This window comes from Octopus bimaculoides, chromosome 2, assembly GCF_046866305.1.
Source record: "Octopus bimaculoides isolate indiv1 chromosome 2, ASM4686630v1, whole genome shotgun sequence".
Classification (NCBI taxonomy): Eukaryota; Metazoa; Mollusca; class Cephalopoda; order Octopoda; family Octopodidae; genus Octopus; species Octopus bimaculoides.
The window spans coordinates 87,835,239-87,859,995 of record NC_142929.1 but is presented as its reverse complement, the minus strand read 5'-3'; the positions used below and the strand labels follow the sequence as shown (position 1 = coordinate 87,859,995).

The following is a 24,757-nucleotide window of genomic DNA, read 5'->3' as shown; positions in this document are numbered from 1 at the left end:
ATCCAGGATTTTGGTCAGAAAGAACACCTGTATTTTATGGTTTCCCTAAAATACACAAGAAGTTCGAAAGATTTTCTCCAATGCTCCCAATTTGCAGCAGATATGAATGTTGTATAGCCAAGATTTCAGAATGGCTGGATGGCTTTCTACTCCCTGTCACAAAAAGATCAAAGTGCCTATATTCGGGATACTTTTGATTTTGTGTCTAAAATCAACAACTTTTTTAAGCATCGAGGCCATGTTGAGAACTGTTTTTTAGTAACCATGGATGTTTCTTCCTTATATCCCAATATTGACCACAATAACAAGGTAGAAGCATGCATGGATGTCTTCAAAAAGTGGTTAAGCAAAAGTATTCAATCAAATTTTCTCTGAAGGTTATTGAGGTTTGTGTTACAAAGTAACACAATGAAGTTTGGGCAAAGATTTTATCACCAGACGAGGGGTTGCGCCATGGGTAACCCCATTACAGTTAATTTTGCTAATGTCTTCATGTCGAAATTCGAGACACAGTTACTGAAGACATTCAAATCCTTTCATGGTCATGAACCAATACTCTGGTTATGATTCATTGATGACATCTTTTTTGTCTAGGAAGGATCACAGTATAGTTTAATTGATTTCTTGAATTTCTGTGACTGTTATGCTAAAAAGTACGACTTTAAATACAACATAAAATTTACGCCTAGTTTTTCAAAAACTAGCATTGAATTTTTGGACACAAAAGTTCTCACATTTACCTCCACCACCACTCCGATCATTCACATCATATTATTTGGTCAAATCCAAAATCCCAATTTTTGAGGATAAAACATTTGCATGTTTCCAGTAATCCTGGAAACATGCAAATGTTTTTGTACATCATTATGTCAAATGCAGTTACAGTGAATCATGATTAAAGGAAATAGCAAATGAATTAGCTAAGATTAGCAAAGATAGTCAAACCTTCATGCATAATTTTAGCAAACACAATACAATAGATGACAGAATTCCAAAATTTTACTGGCATTTCAAAAGAGTTGCATGAAAGTTACCAGCATGTGGTGAAAAAATATCATTTCAAACAGATATTTCCTCAGCTGCCTATTGTAGCCTTTAGACGGAATAAGAATATACAAGAATTATTGACCTCTATTTCTGACCCCAAGAAAACGAACATTGGAGTATCTGCATGCTGTACCTTGAAAAACAGCCACAAGAGAGGTAAGCCATGTTCATAGTGCAACAACATGAGTCAAGTGAATTCCATCAGGAATTATAACAGAAATGTTATGATATATACAGAAGGTGGGACATGTAGAGATTCCCATTTGGTGTACGCGGCATAATTCGCGAAACACAACTTGATTTATGTTGGTTGTACTACAGAACAATTACACAAAAGATTTAATGGGCACAGATATGACGTAAGGTACAATAACAGCAGTTCAACATAACTTGCTGAACATTTTGCTTCAAACGGCTGCAATTTTGAAAAAAAACTTTGAAAGTGCATATTCTCAGAAAATAGTCTGAATCTGCTTCACTTTCACTTCTTAAAATGCATGAGAAGAAATATGTTTGCAGGTTATTAACATCACACCTTCAAGGAATGAATAAAATGACAGGAGAATATCATCAAATTTATACAAAACTGTTTGATTAAATATTCTTCTTTTTCCTTTTCTTTTTTTCTTTCCTCTTTTTTTTTGTCTTTTTTTTTGTTTTCACCTGTTATAAACTTGAAACTTTATCATTCCATCAATGTGTGGAGGCTGTCATTCATATTTTAAATTTAAATTTCTATAATTTTGAATTTTTATCACTTCTTATTTTGAACTTGACAAAGACAGGTTTGCTGTCGAAATATTGTTCAACTAATAAAATATCTATTGCAATCACATCATGCTCTTCGTCTTGTCTGTTTACCTCTCTGAAGAGTTACATCAATCCTTTTAAAATATTATTATTATAATTATCATTCAGAAGGTGGCAAACACGTAATATTGTTACCACACCAAACAAAATGCTTAGCAATATTTCTTCCAGCCTTACATTCTGATTCAAATGCCACCAGGGTTGACTTTGCCTTTCATCCTTTTAGAGTCAATGAAATAAGTACCAGTAATGGGATCAATAAAATCAACTAGCCCTTTCTCCTAAAAGTTTAGTCCTTGTACCTATAGAAGAAGAGACTATTATTATTATTACTAGCATACCCGTGTTGGTAAAAATGCCAACAGTTTTCTTAAAGATAGAAAATGGCACATTAGCACAATAGGGAAAACCACTAATAAATGTCAGCAATCTAGTAAATATATGTACATAGACAGAATTGAAGCACTTGAAGAATCAGATATGATTGTAATCTCTCAGTTGAAAACATTACCTACATGATGTATGATTGTGTGTGTGCATGTATATATCATCATCATCGTTTAACGTCCGCTTTCCATGCTAGTATGGGTTGGAGGATTTGACTAAGGACTGGCAAACCAGATGGCTGCACCAGGCTCCAGTCTGATCTGGCAGAGTTTCTACAGCAGGATGCCCTTCCTAACGGCCACAATCAAATGGTGTTTTTTATGTGCCACCTGCACAGGAGCCAGTCCAATGGCACTGGCAATGACCTTGCTCGAATGTTTTCTCACGTGCCAGTAAAGGCAATGCTGGTAATGATCATGTTCAAATGGTGCTATTTATGTGCCACCGGCATGGAAGCTGGATAGCTGCTCTGGTAATGATCACGCTTGGACGGTGCTGTTAGTGCTCCACTGGCACAGGTGCCGGTCATCGAATATGGTTCAGTCACGATTTTGATTTCACTTGCCCCAACAGGTCTTCGCAAGCAGAGTTTAGTGTCCAATGAAATAAAGGTATGAATAAGTGGGCTGGCTACACCCCTGGTAGAGGCCATGGATTATGGTCTCACTTGGCTTGCCAGGTTTTCTCACGCATAGCATATTTCCAAAGGTCTCGGTCACTAGTCATTGCCACAGTGAGGCCTAATGTTTGAAGGTCGTGCTTCACCACCTCATACCAGGTCTTCCTGGGTCTACCTCTTCCCCAAGTACCCTCAACTGCTAGGCTGTGGCACCTTTTCACACAACTACCTTCATCCATTCTTGCCACATGTCTATACCAGCGCAATCGTCTCTCCTACACACCACAACTGATGCTTCTAAGGTCCAACTTTTCTCTCAAGGTACTAATACTCTGTCTAGTATGCACACTGACATTACACATTCATCAGAGCATACTGGCTTCATTCCTTGTGAGCCTACACATGTCCTCAGCAGTCACAGCCCATGTCTCACTGCCATGAAGCATGGCTGTTCGTACACATGCGTCATACAGTCTGCCTTTTATTCTGTGCGAGAGGCCCTTTGTCATCAGCAGAGGTAAGAGCTCTCTGAACTTTGCCCAGGCTATTCTTATTCTAGCAGCTACACTTTCAGAGCACCCTCCCCCGCTACTGACTTGGTCACCTAAGTAATAGAAACTATCAACTACATCTAGTCTTTCTCCCTGGAATATGGCAGAAGTTGTTTTCTGCACATTTTCAGTGTTTATTGCTCCTGAACAGCTGCTACATACAAAAACTAACTTCCTAGTTAACCTTCCTTTGATATTGCTGCAGTGTCCATAGTTTACACTGGGTACATCTTATAGAGTTTCTACCTACGCCTTTTCTGCAGATCGAGCAGGACCATCTACCTGAAGGGGTTTGTGGTTTGTCTACCTTCCTACTTATTAGGACTTTGGTTTTAGCTAGGTTCACTCTAAGGCCCTTCGATTCTAGTCCTTGCTTCCACACGTGAATCTTATCCTCTAGTTCTGATAGTGACTCAGCAATTAGTGCAAGGTCGTCAGCATAGAGGAGCTCCCAGGGGCATCTTGTCTTGAATTCCTCTGTTATTGCTTGGGGGACTATGATAAATAGGAGGGGGCTGAAGACGGAACCTTGGTGGACCCCTACCTCTACCCGGAATTCTTCACTGTACTCATTGCCAAACCTCATCTTACTGACAGAATCCCTGTACATGGCTCGCACAGCTCGCACTAACCATTCATCTATCCCTAATTTCCTCATTGACCACCAGATAAGGGATCGGGGCACCCTGTCAAAGGCTTTCTCCATGTCGACAAAAGCCAGGTACAGAGGTTTATCTTTGGCTATATATTTCTCCTGCAACTGTCTTACCAGAAATATAGCATCAGTGGTGCTTTTTCCGTAACACAAACCCAAACTGCATCTCATCTAAACTGACTCTCTCCCTAATTAGTTGGGCTATGACCCTCTCCGTGACTTTTATTACCTGATCCAACAACTTGATACCTCTGTAATTATTTGTATCTAAAGCGTCACCTTTACTTTTGTAGCAGTTGACTATGGTGCTTCTACACCAGTCATTGGGTATGACTCCTTCGTGTATCACCTGGTTAACTATACGGATAACTAGGCTATAGCCGACCACTGCCAGATATTTCGAGCATCTCTGCATTGATTCCTGATGGGCTGGGGGCTTTCCCTGTCTTCATACTCTCAATTGCTTTATCTACCATGGTACTGTCAACTTGGATAGCTGGTCCCTCTGTTGAGTCGACCTTCAGCAGACTCTCTCCTATTCATTCTCTTTATTAAGCAATCTATCGTAGTGGCATCTCCAGACCTCTTTCTTTGCAGCCACATTTAGTGCAAGTGAATCATCATCCATGCGGACACATTTCTCTCCTATGACATCATGATTCTCTCTCACACACTATCTTGCAACATGAAATATCTCAAGTCTTTGGTCCTCACGGTGCAGAACATTGGCAAATTTTTCCTTATCTGCTTCCCCTCTGGCTAAATAAACCTGTCTCCTAGCTTACCTTCTGGCAGTCTGATACAATTCCCTATTACCACAGTTCTTCCAGTCTTTCCAAGCCTGTTTCTTTTGTCTAATAGCCCTGTCAACAGTATTGCTCCACTACCACGTTATTTTGGGTCGAGAGGGGTCTTTGCACCATCCACAGATCTGGTCAGTGGCCTTCAGTAGGTTGTCCCATAGTAACCTCCAGTTGTCTTCTACATCGTGTGAAGCTATATCCCCTTCCATCTCGTCAAAGGCTTTGAGTAATACGTCTCTAAATCTCTGTCCATTTGCAGGGTCTTTAAGCTCTCAGACCCTTCTCCGTGATGCTGGTCGTCTTCTGGGCATCCACTTAGTCCTGATCCTGAAGTCACTAACTACTAGTCTATGTTGTGGGGTACATTCTTTGCCTGGGAAGGTTTTGGCATTTATAAGCAGTCCTCTTTCCCATTTTCTGGTGAGGATGTAGTCAATTTGGCTAGTGTGTCTGCCAGAACGGTAGGTGACTAGGTGACTGGCAGGCTTCCTGAAGTTAGTATTGCAAACCATAAGGTCATTTGTATCGCAGAACTCCAGCAGCCTGGTTCCCTCCTCATTGCGTGAGCCAAAACCATAGCCTCCATGTACGCCATGGAAGCCCCCTGTATGTTGTCCAACATGTCCATTGAAGTCACCAGCTACAAAGAGAAGGTCCCTGTCATTCGTCAACGAGGTAGTCTGCAAGAGGATGTCATAAAATCGGTCTTTCTGTTCATCGGGTAGCCCTGGCTGAGGGGCATAGGCCAAGATAATGGTTGCTAACCCATGATGAAGGACGAATCTAATCTTAAGTATTCTATCGCATACTCTGATTACCTCGATTACCTTATCCACCCATTTTTTTGCTAGAAGTATACCCACAACCCCGATACCGTCTGTGTTCCCTGCCCAGAAAATCTTGTACCTGTGTTCTTTGCCTGTGAGGAACATAGCAGAATCTCCTCTTCACCTTTCTTCTTGGAGGCAGCAGATATCGACACATCTCCATTCAAGCATCTCAACAATCTCACCAGACCTACCTTTCAGTGTGCCAATGTTGAGAGTGCCAACCCTGAGGGTGTGGGAGGTTTGGGCCCATGTGACCCTGGGGCGGGGGACAGCAGCATCATGTACCTGAAAAGAAACTTGCATTTGGCAGAATTCATAAACAAGCAGTAGCCTTCAATTCAACCTGCATACACTACACTACCATATTTTTGCACTATATGATCACTACTTTACTTAGGAGGAGATAAACCGTAAGTTGTTGTGGGGGTGTTGTGAAGCCTTTCGAAGTGTTCATGGGAGAGGTTAGGAACTTCCGGTACAGGTAGAGAGGGTAGGAACTTCTGGTACAAGTGGAGAGGGTAGGAACTTCCGGTATAGGTGGAGAGGATAGGAACTTCCAGTACAGGTGGAGAGGAAAAGAACTTCCGGTACAGGTGGAGGGGGTGAGAGGGCGGGTGTACCATGAGCAGAGTAAGGCAGAGATAGGGAGAGTGGGGTTAGTGATCAGAACACGAGGGAGAAAAATAATCTTTTGGGATTTGTGTAGCATAGTTTAACGAGACAGCAAATGTTGATAATAGTAATATAGAATTGAAAAATCTGAGAGTTTTTTGTCAGCTAATCTAAGACAGAATTAGAGAAATAAGTGACTGTGTGATAAACTTGAAAAATGAATGAATGAATGTGATAACATGGTAATGGCACATACATACATATATATATACAGAAAATGAGGAGTTTAGGTTAAGGTAACCCAAACTAATAAGTGTGCATTCTGAGTGCTCCAAAAGATAAGCTACCAAAATCCCATTTCAAACAGGGAATGGAGTTGTGGTAACACAAATGCCCTGTTCAGAAAAAAGTTGGCAATCAGTAGCTTACCTCTATTGGCTTTTTTCTATTATCTCTACCAATATTGTATTACTGTTATTGTTAATTCAACTCTCTTAGATTGAATTAAATGAATTTAAATGCCATAGTTCTACATTGATGACTTGTTTTCCTCACTACTTTAACTTATATATACATATAGAGGTTATGAGAGGTAATGGTATCAATAAGACCCGAAGGTGTCATGTAATGCTGAGTAAGTGCTATGGATAGACTACAGTAAAGCTCCAGGTTCGGTGATTATGCGAATGAGGAGTCCAGCATAGGTCATATATCAGCATGTGTATATATAAAAAATTTTCAGAATGAGAAAAAAATTCAAGGCTGTGAAAGATTTTAGAACATCTATAAATAGGTCTTACAGCTGTTTCCAGGATATTTTATATATCCCTTCATCAGAGATGGGATATTTTATATATCTCTTCACCGTCTCTGATAAAGGGATATATAATACATCCCGGAAACAGCTGTAAGACCTTCTATTTATAAATGTTCTAAAATCTTTCACAGTCTTGGATTTTTATCTCATTCTGAAAATTTATATATATATATATATATATATATATATACACACACATTCATACATACATGCATATATACATACATATATATACCCCACCGCACCCCCACACATATATATACTTACATACACATATATATGTGTATGTATATGTATATATATATATATATATATATATATATATATATATACCACCACAAAGTATATATACATCTTTAAACTCCATTCTGTCAACACCTCAAATGTAAAATTCTTCCCTGAAGATGGAGGCTGGTGGTATCCAATGATGGAATCAAGTTACAATCATTATTTTGAACCACCAAGCCCCCAGAAACAGCTGTTGGACTCTTACTCAACTCCTTTAATTCCTGATATCATTTATATTCTGTGAAAGTTAGACTTTTTTATATAAATACATATGTACATTTTTTGTATTAAAAGTATTTAAGATTTACCTAACTTATTTGTCCTTATATTTACTCCCCTACATATATATATAGATAGTTAGATACACACACACACACACACATATATATATATATATATATATATATGCATCACTTTATTTGTTAGTATAGTTACTACTCATATCTCTTACTGAGATTTTATAACTAGCTACTTTGCCTGTTGCAAATCAGTGACTAATGGTTGTTTTGTTTACAATATATTGCTAGCTGGAACAGACTGTAGCCATCTCTCTGGTGGCCAAGTGTTCGTGACTGAGGATGAGCAAACTAGCTCAATACCAAATTGGTCTTGTGATTCTTTCATCTGCTGGAGGATGGTAGGGTTTTGCTCCCCTGCTGGCAATATACAGAGTGCAGTGCTGCACCAATAACCAGGTGGACACAAGATCTGCCTGGGGTTAAACTAGCAGTAACATGGAACAGCCACAATGATGTGGCAATTACCTTTACTTGTTAGTATAGTTACCACTCTCATCTCTTATTGAGATTTTACAACCTTACAGCTACTTTGCTTATATATATATATATATATATATATATATGCATTTATTTTAAAGACATCTCTTCTGCTCTCTCTCTCTTTCTCTCTCTCTCTCTGTATATATATAAGCAATGCACCCAGCATTGTCCAGGTGTTATGACCTACAACCATATTGTATTATTTGTTCCTTTCTTATGGACAGAATCAGCACACAAGGAATATGAGGCAAACAACTCTTCTTTATAAACATGTTTTTGGTTATTTCCTGATGAATAATGCTGCAGTTTCCATATACCAAATTCAGTCACAAGTCTGTGGTTGGCCTACAGCTATAGTAGAAAACACTTGCTCAAGTAGAGGGACTGAATGTGGAATCATGTGGTTGAGAAGCAAACTTCTCAACCACACAGGCTAATATGTGTGTGTGTGTTTACATTTGTTGTTAAATCAAGTATGGTGTCCCACTATGTTTCAAAGTTCATCAAGCAGAGATCTATAAAATAAATGCCAGATTGAAATACGTACTGAGTCAGTATGATCAATTAAATTTTTGAAGGTGATACCCCATCATGGCAACAGTTGAAAGACTAAACCCAGTAAAATAATGTTTAAAGACTTAATGGCTTCAAATTTAAGGTAATGGATTATTAACCACAAGATAATGAGTTCAAGACTTTGTATTGAACTTCCACTCTATACGATAACACTATATGTACATCTCAGTCTACTTGACTTCCAACAATTAACAACTGTAATTTGAAGTTGAATGGTTAGTAGTAAGAAAGATGTCCAGATTTCTTTAAAAATTATTGTGCAACATATTCTGAGAAAAAGTATTTTTTTCATCACAAAGAAACACACACACACACACACACACAGATGTCTGTGATAACTTGAGCTACTATAAATAGCAGCCAAATTTCTCTTAAAACACAACCTTTCATCAAAAGAAAGACGCAGATTTACCATATTTCAGGCAAGGAAAAAAAGTATGCGATTGGTCTGCTACATCAGACACAACTCTTTGCTAAACAAAACACAGACAAACATGCTTCACATTAAGAGAGCATCTACTAAATAATACTAATAAAGTTGATGGTATCTTTGAAGATTCATTCTCTGGTAAAATTCCATGTATTTTAAACATTTTCTCATTGTGCTCCAAGATATAAAACTTTAGGTTATTTTTGTAGTAAAAAAGAGTTGTTGTGCAAAAAACATACTTTATTTGGTAGCTGAAAGATTACTGAATCTTTTGATACCTCATACATCAAAATTGACAACTCAGTCTTCAAATCCATAAGAAACACGCGCACACACACACACACACACACACACACACACACACACACACAAACTCTGTTTTATTATGTAAGATATATATACAGAGTACGATGGGTAAATTGTTGCCATTTTATATTTTTAATTTCGTGCATGTGCATTGTTTGTTTTTGATTTTGTCAACTACACGGTATAGTCGGACATCATCTGTGAGAAAAACGGTATGACACAATTCACACTGCCAGAAATTTGGAAACAATATGCTGTACTGCTTGGCATTCACATCAGAAGCTCCGATATAAACATTTCAGAGTGTTCGGGTGTCAATCTGAGGATATGTACCAAGAGTGATAAAAACCAAGCATCCAGTCAACAACATGGTGTTTGGAGTGATCACTAGTGATGGCGATGTTATGCCTCCATTCATGTTCCCACATGGCCTCACACTCAACACGGTGGCCTATATCAAGTACCTGGAGGAAGTAGTGCTACTCTGGGTAAAGAGGCTGGATGCTGGAAGACCCTATGTCTGGCAACAGGACTCTGCACCATGCCACACAAACAGGAGAACCCAGTCACACTATTTCAGCAACCACATCACCCCTAACATCTGGTCACCTAACTCCCCACACTGCAACCCCCTTGATTACTATGTGTGGAGCACAGTTGAGTGAGAGACCAACAAAACTCCTTATAACACCAAAGATGAATTGAAGGCAAGGATTATGGCAGCATTCACCAACTTAAACAAGGAAACCATCCAGAAGAGTTGCAGATTACAAAGTCATCTGGAGACCATGGCTCAAGCCAATGGTGATTTTATAGAATATATATATATATATATATATATTATTCTGGTTTTGTTGAAGAAAGATGTGCTTTTTCATTCTCCTGAAACAGCCAAAATGGGATTGCATAAATCGACGAAAAAAAATCTGCTAAAACTGAGAAAAACGTAGTACTTGTTACTTCATAATGATGTACCATAATATATTGATTAAAAAAAAGACGTAATATATTACACTAAAACTTTAATATGGTACATTAAAGTCAGTGACACAAGCTAGAGTTATCATCGAAAAACCACATGGTTACAAGTCGTACTTTTATTTGCAGCCAAATGTAAGAAACAAAAAAGAATTGTTTTTGAAAGAAAACTTCTACATACAAGAACAAGGATTTGGAATTTTACCTCTTGTGAATAAGTATCCTTTTCATTTGTTTATTTTCTTTTATCATAGGTAATATTTGAGTTACGACTTCATCTTTGTTTACTTTCTGAGAATTCTCACTATAATTTTCATTCAACTTTTATTATAGCGACCAAAAGAAGTGCGCTCTTCAGAGGTTATGCGCAATGCAGCAGCTGAGCATGAGATTTTTTTTGTACATGGCGCAAAAGATTGTGCAGCAGCTGACCTGGCTACACCAAGCACAAACAAGAAACCTTGCCCACCACTGCACAAGACCACCACAGTCAACAGACACGGGATGGCCTCCCCTAATGCCTACACAGTCATCATGCCAATATTTTTACTAAATATTGGGGGCCTGTTGCATCATAATAAAAGCAAAATTTCTTTCCTGAGAGATCTTGCTGCATGCAATCAAGCCCTATGCATAGCACTCGTGGAAACTCACCTCAGCCCTGATATAGAGGATGCAGAAGTACACGTACCAAAATATGCCATACTGCGAACAGACAGAAGGGAAAGGAGCCATGGTGGAGTTCCTGTATACATCCAAGACAAACTCACACCCCAGGTCTTACTGTCATACTCAAATTCGGAATGTAACACTCTAATTGTATACATAAGACAACATAATATAGTCATATGCAATATATATTGCCCACCGGATGCTCCAAACCACATAGGCAAGTTCGAAGATTGCATCACAAGAATTAAAGAAATCCTCATGAAACTGGAACACCATGTGACCATATTTTCTATGGGTGATTTCAACTTCCCCAACGTCAAATGGCCCGAAGGTCTCATACTCTCAGGAATGACTCATTGCAAGCAAGCGCAGGTGGAGTCCCTGCTCAACCTCACCAATGCCCTATTCATGGATCAAGCTGTACTCAGACCATCTAGGGCGAATAACATTCTGGATATCTGCTTCACTAACAATATGGACATCATTCATGATGTGAAAGTAACACCGACATTAGTCTCGAGTCACAACATAATAGAGCTGTCTATGTTTGACCGAAAGTAACAAGAGACATACAGCCTAAAAGAAACACCCAAAATCTCTCCAATCTAAACTTCCACAAAGCAGACTGGAAATCGATCCAAAAAGAGATCCTCAGAGAGGACTGGCCAAAATGTCTCTCCCCACCAGACATTGACATGAAACTAGAATGTTTCATGTCTCTTGTGCAAGCCATATGCCAGAAATAAGTCCCAGAGTACAAGGCCAACACAAATAGGAACAAGATTCCAAGGGAGAGGAAGATTCTCGTGAGACAACAAATGAAGGTTGCAAATCAACTCAACCAACATCCCAAAAGTAGTGAAAGATCCCGCCTAAAAATAACACTGATGGAGATTGAAAAAGAGCTGCAACAATCCTATGTGAGGGAGAAAGCAGACAAAGAAGCCTGGGTTATAAAAAACATTAAGTCAAACTCAAAGGCCTTCTTTCATTACGCGAAAGAAACAGCCTCAGTATGCTGCAAGATAGGACCCCTCTTCCAAAAGGATGGCTCCCTCACAGACAGTCCAACTAGGATCAGTGAGGCACTGAATGACCAGTTCAAAAGTGTCTTTACCACCCCGTTGGAACACGGACAAGTGAACGAACCAGTGGACTTCTTTGCCGCCTCACCTATAACCAGCAAGGCAGTTACGATGGAATACATTGACATTAGCTAAGAAGATATACTACTAGCCATAGATGAAGTGGATACAAACTCAACTGCTGGTCCTGATGGCTTCCCGGCAATCCTCCTCAAATCATGTAAGCATGCCCTGGAAAAACCCCTCCAGATTTTTTTCCAGAGCTTTCTTACAAATGGCAGACTGCCAAGCAAGCTGAAGGAAGTTAATAATATGCCCAATCCATAACGGGGGAAGCAGAGAAGATGCCAAAAACTATAGGCCTATCTCTCTGACTTCACACATCAGCAAAGTCATGGAATGGATAATCAGAGGGAAACTAATCGCATTTCTTGAAGAAAATAACTTGCTGAGTGATATCCAGCATGGTTTTCGACCAGGTAGGAGCTACCTGACCCAGCTCTTACAACATTATGCCTGGGTGTTGAGGCAGTTACTCAACAACTCAAATATGGACATAATATATCTTGATTTTGCAAAAGCTTTTGACAAGGTGGATCATGATATGATATGCCACAAACTGCATGATTTCAGCATAGCTGGAAAACTTGTAGAGTGGTTACATGACTTTCTGAAAGATAGAAGTCAGGCAGTAGTGGATAATGGAGCCACCTCTATGAAAACACAAATAGTGAGTGGTGTTCCACAGAACACTGTCTTGGGACCACTGCGTTTTATAGTGACCCTCTCAATTATGCCCTCAAGTGCCCGGATAGCCACCCTTGTAAGCTACGCAGACGATACGAAAGTCTCGCAGAAAATACAGAACTCCAGTGATGTTGCACATCTGCAGCAGGAGTTGGACTCAATTTACAGATGGGCTGAGGATAATTAAATGCATTTTAATGCTGAAAAATTCCAAGCCCTGCACTACCAGTGTCCAAAACTGAATATGAAACTTACAGGGTACACTGGTCCACAGGGAATTTCAATCCCAGAGCCTAAATCAGTGAGGGACCTGGGTATTGACATGAGTGATGATACCTCTTTCCAAGTGCACATTACTAGGATGGCGACACAGTGCAGACGACTGGCTGGATGGATCCTGAGAATATTCAGAACCAGAGATAAGGAAACCATGATGGTCCTCTGGAGGACATTCATCCTCAGCCACCTGGATTACTGCTCACAGCTATGGTCACCCACCAGTGTGAAATTAACAGTGGACCTTGAAGCAATCCAGAGAAGATTCACAAAGAAGATCATCTCTTTCTGACTTCTCAGCTACTGGGAAAGGCTGAAATAGCTAAGACTCTACTCCCTGGAGAGAAGGCTGGAGAGAAGGCGGGAGAGGTATGCAGTAATATACATCTGGAGGATCCTGGAAGGAATTGTGCCAAATTTTGGCATTGAAAGCTACACCAATGCCAGAATGGGACGACACTGCATAGTGCCAAGGATTCCAGCAATACCATCGCGCTTCAGGACCAGTTACTGCAACAGCCTGGGTTTCAGGGGCCCACAGCTTTTTAATATTCTCTCAAAGAGCCTGAGGAAGCAGCACAAAGTAGATGTAGGCATTTTAAAATCAAATTGGACCTCTTCCTGTTGAGAGTCCCAGATAAACCTACCTCACGGCAAGAGGTGCAAATGAGGGTAGCTACATCAAATTCCATTCTTCACCAAATGCCACATATTGGAAGAGGCTCTCAGTAATAAAAGTGTAGCAAAACGGCAGTGCATCAGCATGGCCACAGCTCTAAGCTGAAACTACAGAAACAATAAATGCGACTCCCTCTATTTCTATCCCCCCCTCTCATTCTTCCCTCTACTATTCTTCGCCTCTACCTGTCACCACTTCTCTCTCTCTCTCTTGTTACTCGTCCTTCGCCTCTCACCATTACTACTACTATCTCTCTCTCTCTCTCTACCTCTCGTTGCTCACTTTTATTCTACTTCCTCCCCTCCTTTTCCCTCTGCTACTCTTTCTCTTCACACAACCTTGGTCACGTGTGTCCGGCTGCTATTTCTTTTCGTTCTTTGAATCACCAAGCTCGCACGTACATCTTTGCCCCTCCTGTACGTGCTTCACAGCGTTCAAGACATACACACTTCACGTCTGGCTGTACAGCCTTTTTGTTTGTTTATTTCACCCTTTCGTTTTCCTGTCTTGTTTTCCATCCGCCACTACCCTCCACGAAAACAATTTAGTTTGTGTTCGTGGGAAGAACCATTTTAACGATGCGTACTGCCTTAATTCTTCGAAACGCCGGAGTTTTAATGGTGGCAGCTGATGAAGGGGATGTTTCTATGTGGCCTGCTTGTTTGTTGCACCTTGTTTACCATTTTGTCCTTGTTCTTTTGCCACGTCATGTACCTAGTTATGTATCTATATGTACATGTAGATGAACGTATATACATACATGTACATATATGCATATACTCATATATTGTTTATATATATATATATATATATATATATATATATATATATATATATATATATATATATATTCTAGAAATTAGTAATACTTTACACATGTATTTATATATATTATCTGAACTGTTTAAAATAAATAAATAGACATAACATAATGTCTAACAGCTGATGAATACTACCTCTGGATTCCCTCCCTTTTTATTCTTGCCATATAAATTAAGAGTAAAACTGCTTATTACCCCTGCCTAATTATTATACTCAGTAGGGTAATTGCCACACAATAGCCAACACTTGTGTATTAATTAGGCATTCTACCAGCAGTATATTGGATAGACACTATCCCTTAGTTGGTTGGATTCACAACCTCTTTCTTCGAATTATATATATTTGTGTGTGTGTGAGTTTGTGTGTGTGTGTGTGTGTGTGTGTGTGTGTGTGTGTGTGTGTGTGTGCGTGCGTGCGTGTGAGTGTGTGTGCGCACACGCGCGTGCGTTGAATAAAATGAGGCAACAAAGTTAAGGGTGTGTGGAATTTTCAGGACATTTATGAAGAGAAAGTTAGTCTTACAGCTGTTTCTGGAGCATCAGGGATATCGCTTCACCAGGGATGATGTGAGATGGTTAAATAGAGGGAAATAGTAGAGTTCAATATAGGGGTTATTTGGGAAAAGGATAGAAATAAGAAGTATAAAGAGAAATAAGAGAATAAAATTAAAAATAAAGATATATGTAGGATGTTATAGTTGCAGTTCCATTATCCAAGGAAAGTGGTGTGTAGAAGTGATAGAAATGCTTCTTGTCCATGGTATGTAAATTCCGACAGGAATTCATATTTTGTCATTACAAATGGAAAGTGTGAAGATGTAGATTCCATGTGCTGTTCATTCAAAGAGGTCTTGTGGTGTGAATGAAATTTTGAGAATGTAGACATAGTATTAAGTAGATAGAGAGGAGAGAAAAGATGTATATGTTAAAATGATCAAAAGGAATAGGTGAGGAAAGAAAGAAAGAAAGAAAGAGGAAGAGAAAATGAAAAAAGGAGTGTTAGTTGGTGGTCAAGATATTATGAAGGGGATGGGAGAGGAGTAGGGGAGGGATAGGAAGAGATAAGAATGTAAGGAATGAATATGTGTGAGGAGTGGGAGGTGGGATGATATGTTAGAAAGGTACTTATATTGAACTCTACTATTTCCCTCTATTTAACCATTCTCACATCATTGCTGATGAAGGGATATCCCTAATATCCCAGAAACAGCTGTAAGACTAACTTTCTCTTCATAAATGTCCTATAAATTCCACACAACCTTGGCTTTGTTGTCTCATTTTATTTAACATATACATGCTCATACAAGACCCACGTTAAAATCCTCACTCGTATTATTATCAAACTGAGGGTTTAACTACGGTCCTTCCAAAGCACTTACATAGCTTTACCTGCCACCTTGGGTCTTCTGGATACCAATGCCTCTCATATATATATTCTTCTAATTTATTCTTTTATTCGTTTCAGCCATGCGGCTGCAGTCATGCTGGAGCACCACTGCATATATAAGCATTTTGTGATTTCATATTTCACATGTGTGAATCATATATATGCTGTCCACTAGTAGTTGTACAGTAGATCCAGAATATAATGTCAGTCAATCTGGAATGGCTATTTAAAATCACTGATTAATCTGTTCATTTCAGATATAGATCATAGTAACATATGGTTCTGATAGTTATGGCTTCATGACCTTTTTACATTGTATTGGTAATGATAGTGACTATTTCAGCTACATGCATTTTTTTAATTTGCAACTGCATGTGAAGCTGCAAAAAGCATTTATGAAAAGTAACATGCAATTTATGAAGAAAACAAAGACAAAAGATAAAATGCAAACACTAAAGAGCCACAACTTATATACAAGCATATTATGATAACCAACAATACTAATCTCAAGTTGATACTGTGACATAAAATATTTTAAGTTTTCATAAGATAAAAAAAGTATATTAAAAGTTATGATATTACCTATTCAAAAGGTAGAGGTTTTCCATTTTCTGTTTGGTTGCATTCACTGGAGTGTAATTGTGAAGTTCCACTAATTTTGGTTGGTGCTGATGAATGATTTCAGCAAGCAGCACTAAAAAAGGAAATCATTCAGAATATCTGTGAAAAAGGATTTGTATTTTTATCTTTCCTCAGAAATACTGGTTCATAAAGCCAGTGCATAAAATTTGAAATATGAAAGATGTTTACTATGGATATAATGTATTTCTTTTAGAAATAGCATGTAAAAAGTAAAACACATAGAATTAAGTGGCCTATTCTAGAAACTCAACAAAATGCCTGCAACATTAATACAGCTGTGAACCACGAACTGATAAATCCTATTCACTTGGCTCATCATCTTACCATTTTCTTAGCTTTTACTTGTGATTCGCTGTTCTAAGCTGGAGCTCAGCAAAGAAAAAAATTTGGTAAATTTATAGTAATTGATTAATTCAATAGTCGAATACTAATTGAAAATGACATGAGATGAAGCTTTTCAGTGTAAATTAAGTTGTGGTTATATGAATACTTGAACATATAAGACACTGGCACCTAACTTTGAGAAATAGTTATCAGATGTTCAGGAAATATTACTTTAGGTTAGAATCTTTTCCAAGAGTGGATTTGAGCAAATATGAATAAAGCAATATTTATTAGCACATGGAAACACTGAAGACATTAAGTAAAATATTAGATATACCATTTTTTAATTGGATAGTTAACATTTGGATGGTATCTAGTTGTAAAGTATATGTTTTAACTGTGGGAACATTATATATATATATATATATATATATATATATATATATATATATATATATAGTTAACAAAAAGAACATATATCAGAAAGAAGCACACTCTAAAAAATAGAGCAGTAATTATTACAACAAAATTTTATACAGAGTTACCCAAGGTTTCGCCTCCACAAAGCTAAAGCCTTGTTGACAGCTCGTCAGACTCTATATGAATACTAAATTTTAAAATATCTACGTCACAGACATGAAGAAATGCTCAGAATAAGAGGAATATGAAAAAATGTTAATGATTATGAGCCATTTCCTCTATATAGAGTCTGACAAACTGTCCACAAGGCTTTAGCTTTGTGGGTACAAAACCTTGTGTAACTCTATATAAAATTTTGTTGTAATATATATATATATATATATATATATATATATATATATTTAGAAAAAATCATAAAATGACAGTATAAAACACTGATTGCTGATGAGAGTTTTCCTATTAAAATACAAGAAGCTTTATAAATGTGGAAAATTACTCTTGAAATTGGATTAAATTGGATGAATCTACTGAAGCAGATTATCAGACAGTGTATTTACTTGAACTGATTTATTTCAATTTTTACACAAATCTTCAATGTCATTGGCAGCAGTGGCAATGTCAAAGTAATTATTTGTAATGTCAATATATCTATCTGCAAAACCAGCAAACAGTTTTTTAATTTTTATTTATACATCTCAACAAATATCTCTTTACATTCTGAACTATTCTCTCATGCAGACTAACTTTGTGTTTTAACATTCTCAGTTAACTAAAATAAACACATTAATTATTTTGCCCAAAGCAGGAGGGCAATGTCTATAAGAATTGAGGTTGATTTAGACTAATAAAATTGGTGTAATTGATGTCTAGCTTGCACTTTTGCCTATAACAAAAATGAAGACATTGGAGAAAATCTAGTTGGTTTCAATTTTTGAAAGGAATGATTAATGAAGTCTTTAGTATGGAGTGGCATGGGATATAGAAACAGAAGCATTAATTGAGTTTGTATTCGGGTAGAATATAGCTTGCGAGTTTAAAGGAGCAGATACGATTTTAGTTATGTTGGATGCAAAGAGAAAACATAGCACATCACCATCATCAAACATCCACTTTACATGCTGACACAGGTTGGACAGTTTGAGTCAAGGACTACATCATACTCCATTGTCTGCTTTGGTATGGTTTCCATAGCTCAATGCCTTCCTAATGCCAACTACTTTACAGTGCATACAGTATGCTTTTTCGTACCACCAATACTATTCAGATCACAATGTAGCTTATAAGTCAACAAACCCAAGGAAAGAGGATGTTACATCTGTATGTTAGATTAGGGTTAAGGAGTGGGGGAAGAGGTTAGGATAGAGCAGGTTCTAGTTGTTGAAGAGCTATATATATATATTGCGCAACATGTCCCATCCTTCTAGAAGGATCAGAATTCCTTTTTAAAGAGAGACAAAAATTCAAAATCAAATCTGACTTTACTTGTGCCTCAGAAAACCTGATTTCATCATCATCATCATCGTCGTCGTCGTTTAACGTCTGCTTTCCATGCTAGCATGGGTTGGACGATTTGAGTGAGGTCTGGTGAAACCAGATGGCTACACCAGGCTCCAATCTGATTTGGCAGAGTTTCTACAGCTGGATGCCCTTCCTAACGCCAACCACTCAGAGAGTGTAGTGGGTGCTTTTACGTGCCACCGGCACAAAGGCCAGTCAGGCGGTACTGGCAACGGCCACGCTCAAAATGGTGTATTTTATGTGCCACACGCACAAGAGCCAGTCCAGGGGTACTGGCAACAATCTCACTCGAAAGTCCTTACACATGCCACAGGCACAAGTGCCAGAAAGGCGACGCTGGGCACAAGTGCTAGAAAGGCGACGCTGGGCACAGGTGCCATCACGATTTTGCTTTCGCTTGCCCCAATAAATCTTCACAAGCTGAGTTTCATGTCCAATGAAGGAGACGACGTTGGCATGGGTGCCAGTCGTCGAATTTAACTTGATTTCGATTTCAATTGCCTCAACTGGTCTTCGCAAGTGGAGTTTAGTGTCCAATGAAGGAAGGTACGCATAAGTGGACTGGCTGAGGCCTTAGATTTAGGTCTCATTTGGCTTGCCGGGTCTTCTCACGCACAGTATATTTCCAATTGGCAGAGTTTCTACAGCTGGATGCCCTTCCTAACGCCAACCACTCAGAGAGTGTGGTGGGTGCTTTTACGTACCACCGGCACAAGAGCCAGTCTAGGGGCACTGGCAACAATCTCTCTCGAAAGTCCATACACATGCCGCGGGCACAAGAGCCAGAAAGGCGACGCTGGACACAGGTGACATCACAATTTTGCTTTCGCTTGCCCCAATAAGTCTTCGCAAGCTGAGTTTCGTGTCCAATGAAAGAGATGACCGTCGAATTTAACACGATTTCAATTTCACTTGCCTCAACAGGTTTTCGCAAGTGGAGTTTAGTGTCCAATTTAACTCGATTTCGATTTCACTTGCCTCAATAGGTCTTCGCAAGTGGAGTTTAGTGTCCAATGAAGGAAGGTACGTATAAGTGGACTGGCTGAGGCCTTAGATTTAAGTCTCACTTGGCTTGCCGGGTCTTCTCACGCATAGCATATTTCCAAAGGTCTCGGTCAGAAGTCATCGCCTCAGTGAGGCCCAATGTTCGAAGGTCATGCCTCACCACCTCATCTCAGGTCTTCCTGGGCCTACCTCTGCCACAGGTTCCCTCAACTGCTAGGGTGTGGCACCTTTTCACACAGCTATCCTCATCCATTCTCGTTACATGACCATACCAGCGCAATCGTCTCTCTTGCACACCACAATTGATGCTTCGTAAGTTCAACTTTACTCTCAAGGTACTAATACTCTGTTTAGTATGCACACTGACATTACACATGTATCGGAGTATACTGGCTTCATTTCTTGCGAGCCTACACATGTCCTCAGCAGTCACAGCCCATGTCTCACTGCCATGAAGCATGGCTGTTCGTACACATGCGTCATACAGTCTGCCTTTTACTCTGAGTGAGAGGCCCCTTGTCACCAGCAGAGGTAAGAGCTCTCTGAACTTTGCCCAGGCTATTCTTATTCTAGCAGCTACACTTTCAGCGCACCCTCCCCCATTACTAACTTGGTCACCTAGATAGTGGAAGCTATCAACTACGTCTAGTTTTTCTCCCTGGAATGTGGCAGAAGTTGTTTTCTGCACATTCACAGTGTTTATAGCTCCTGAACATCTGCTACATACAAAAACTAACTTCCTAGTTAACCTGCCTTTGATATTGCTGCACCTCTTATGTGTCCATTGCTTGCACTGGGTGCATCTTATAGAGTTCCTACCCACGCCTTTTCTACAGATCGAACAGGGCCATCTACCTGAAGGGGTTTGTGTTTTGTCTACCTTCCTACTTATTAGGACTTTGGTTTTAGCTAGAGTCACTCTAAGGCCCTTCGATTCTAGTCCTTGCTTCCACACCTGAAACTTCTCCTCTAGTTCTGATAGTGACTCAGCAATTAGTGCAAGGTCATCAGCATAGAGGAGCTCCCAGGGACATCCTGACTTGAATTCCTCTGTTATAGCCTGGAAGACTATGATAAATAGGAGGGGGCTGAGGACTGAACCTTGGTGGACCCCTACCTCTACCCGGAATTCTTCACTGTACTCATTGACAACCCTCACCTTACTAACAGCGTCTCTGTACATGGCTCGCACAGCTCTCACTAACCATTCTTCTATCCCTAGTTTCCTCATTGACCACCAAAATTCTCGGGTTGCTACTGGAATTACATAGGGTCCACAGGATTATCGCTGAGACACAGATGCACTCTGCACCGACAGCAGATTGCATTCCCAGAATACAGAATGATACCCTTTAGAGTTACAACAAAGAGGACAGAAGCAGGTATGCTAATGTAAAGGAGATACTAGGTTACCTAGCCAGAGGGAAAAACAAGAGAAGGAGACAGAGAGTGATCAAGAATGAAGGCAGAAACAGGTGTACTGCTGTAGAGGAGATACATGGCTACCCAACCAGAGGAAAGAGAGAGAGAGGGAAGCAGCAAAAGTGCAAGAGTGAGCAAGAGAGAGAAGGTAGTGAAGTATCAGGGTATACTCACAAGTAACAAGGATCAGAGCATAGATGGGATGGCAGAGTAAGGAAGAGTGATATATGGTGACAATTGTCAGGCATGCCCTTAAGGTACGAAGAGGAAATGTGAGGAGAAAGATGCAGTTTAGAAGAGGAGACATAGTTCGGTTTCTTAGGGTAGGGTGTGTGAAAAGTTTATTGTTGCATGTGGGTGGGACAAAACGCTTCTAACACTCAATTTTTGGTGATGTAGACAGGTCTTCTCTAGAACCTCATATCATCAAACACACATATCTCCACACAGTGCTTCTAGAAGTCAATTTTGTCATGACAGGCAAGTTTTCATAAGAGCAGAAATTAGTTTTATTGATGAAAGTTAATAGCGACCGGAGAACTGATGTATAAAATGTGGAAAATATAATCAAACTCACATGAACATTTAAAATTTTTTTGCCTGACTAATTCATTACATCAATTGGTGAAAAAACTTTCTCTGACTATCTCTTAATCAAAAAAATGAGAGAGTGGGAAGCACTCATTAAGAGGCAATCAAGCAAGAAAGTTATGTCAAAAATATTCCCATGTGCAGGGGAAAAAAGTTAAAAAGATGATTGAGAATAGAGTCCAGTTCATATCCATACTGTTTATAGGTGATGGCAGGAACACTCTCAAAAATGTTTACTTTATTAAACTGGAATGGACATAGGAAAGATTGTGCACACATAGTCATGAGGTAAGAGATTCCATAAGATGAAGTTTGGAGATTAGTTTAAGGTATACATTGTGGAATTGCATGTGAAGCAGAATAGCAAATGCATGACTAAGTGATATATCCTGCAAATTTAATATGAAACCAGAAAGCATTTTTGCAATTGTTCAGATCAGAGAACTTGCAAGCTATGTGCTATGCAAAAGTTCTCCTAGAAATTTTGTCTTATAAGAGTTTCAATAGCAAATTGACACTTCTCACTTGGTTGCAGAAAGTAGTTTCATACAAGTGTTATAAACAGTATCTTTGCCTGTACAGTTACAGTGCTTCTGCATGTGAAAACTTGGGGATTGTGGGGTTGCAGTCTTCAGTTGTATGAAGAAAGCATAATTTTCTTAAAACAACACCAAGAATCTAGCCAAAACGTTATCTAGATTAGAGGTTAAATTTAGCATCTTTTTAAGAATTTTTTTTTTATATATATAGGTATATTGCACCATTTTTTAAATTTGCTCAATCTTGGTCATCATCATTTTCGTCATTATCCCTAGCTGCTGTACTAATTTCACACCTCACACTAGCATGAGATCTTTTTAATTATTTATAGCTGATGCATACGTCTTACAAAAAGCTAAACTATCATTATTATTTAAGGGTGCTCAGTGCCATAGGTTTCATTTTAGGTGTTTGTGAGATGAATTAACGATGGAAAATATTCGGCAGAGGTAAAGAATACGTACACCACAGGTTTTCGACGTAACAAAAACCCTAACCACCGGGTGTACGTATTCTTTACCTTCGCCAAATATTTTAATATTTAAAAATCTTTGGTGTGCAACGCTTATTATTGGTTTTAGAGTATCTTTTCGTTATAGACTATATGATGTTTAAATAGACGTCAAACTTAGTAAATAAAACGGCCATAACAAAATAAAATCTTAATTACCACCATCACAAAAATCTCTGGCAATATTCCGCTTGGGTCTCGAAAGACGATGTTGGTCAACCCAGCTGTAAATTTCCTCCAGAACTGCATCTTCAAGTTCCATTGTGTATGTAATTATTATATTGCAACAACACAGTGACAAGTTTCAATTCATACATTCATTTATGAAAATATGCAAATGTATCGATGGATACTACTTATATAACACGTAGGTGTGTATTTACTATACAAGAGCAGAAAGGAATAATATGGAGTAAAATTTCATTAAATGTATTACTTTTATAATTATTTTAAAAGTTGGCTTTCCACTTATATCAATTACGTAGCAGTTGTAAACCAAATTAAACTTATATTGGGACCTAAATTTCCCAACGCACCGGTTGCGTTTCCAAGTCGAGAACTTGACCTAGTTTCATATGCTGTTTCCATGGTAATTACACCGATAAAGAGTTGTTTCCCTTCTACAGCGATTTTTTTATTCCAGATTTTGCTAAGTTGCAATGACAACTTGAAGGCACTTACTGTTCTCTAAGTAGATCGAACGACAATTGGTTAACCGCAACTTTTTCTAAATAATCATCAGTCTCCTTGGATTCTTTTTTTCTCTTTATATATATTCAAACTAAGTATATAGTAACGTATCAACAGAAACCAAATACATTATGCTGTTTCCATTTCGAGTATTTAAATAGCAACGTATAGAACAGAAACTAAGATTTTACTGTTTGTTTCGGTTTTAGATTTTTACTTCAGAATTGTTTTAATGTGATAAAAAAAAAAGGTTAATGTTTACATCTTGACCCGGAAATGAAAATTTAAAAAAAATACTGGAATGGGTATAAAACAAAGTGTAGGAAACGAATATGAAAAAAAAAAAAAAAATACGCGCAAAGCAACGGTGCGGAGAGGCCTTCGGAAAATTCACAAAATCCGAGCTATTCCCTCATAACTTTTAGGAAAATGGGGGGGGGTTCCAATGAAATTTTAAAGAAATACTTTTCAAACGGCATACATTACGACTATAAAGTACTTTGTGGGGAAAATCTTGAGGTGGAGAGAGGACTTTCGGAAAATTCCCAAAATCCGAAGTCCTCTCCCCACCTTCCCGTTGCCTTGCGCGCATTTTTTTTTATATTCTTTTCCTACACATAGTTTTACATCCATTCCAGTATTTTTTTTTTTTCTGCTTTTCATTTCTGGGTCAAGATGTAAACATTAACCAAACTTGCTCTTTCTGCCACGAAAAAGGAAAGTATTTTAATTCGAAAGTAAAATTTTCAAGTACGTGTGTTGCTATGAGTTACTTCTGCATCATCATTCTATAAAATGTGTTGATGGGGAGAAAAATATTGAAAAACATCAATACATATCAGAGTAACAGAGCTACAAGGAAGGTACCAAGATGGTCATGGCACATGCTAGAAACAACAGCTAAATCTCCCAAATCAGACACCTTTTCATCTGAAAAGT

General features: G+C 38.6%; 1 protein-coding gene across 2 annotated transcripts in view; it reads right to left on the bottom strand.

Moving 5' to 3' along the window:
• The window catches only part of LOC106868008 (sperm flagella and cilia-associated protein 1), a 44,782-nt gene extending 21,051 nt beyond the window's left edge, over positions 1-23,731 (bottom strand). The window contains exons 1-2 of one of the 2 annotated variants that reach the window (XM_014913105.3): positions 23,288-23,731; positions 16,738-16,849 (exon numbers count right to left, since the gene is read on the bottom strand). In XM_014913105.3, coding sequence (XP_014768591.1) covers positions 16,738-16,849; positions 23,288-23,390 — 215 coding nt within the window. In that variant the 5' untranslated portion in view covers positions 23,391-23,731. The remainder of the gene's footprint in view (positions 1-16,737; positions 16,850-23,287) is intronic. The other variant, XM_014913106.3, reaches the window with a different exon arrangement.
• Positions 23,732-24,757: the final 1,026 nt, after the last annotated feature.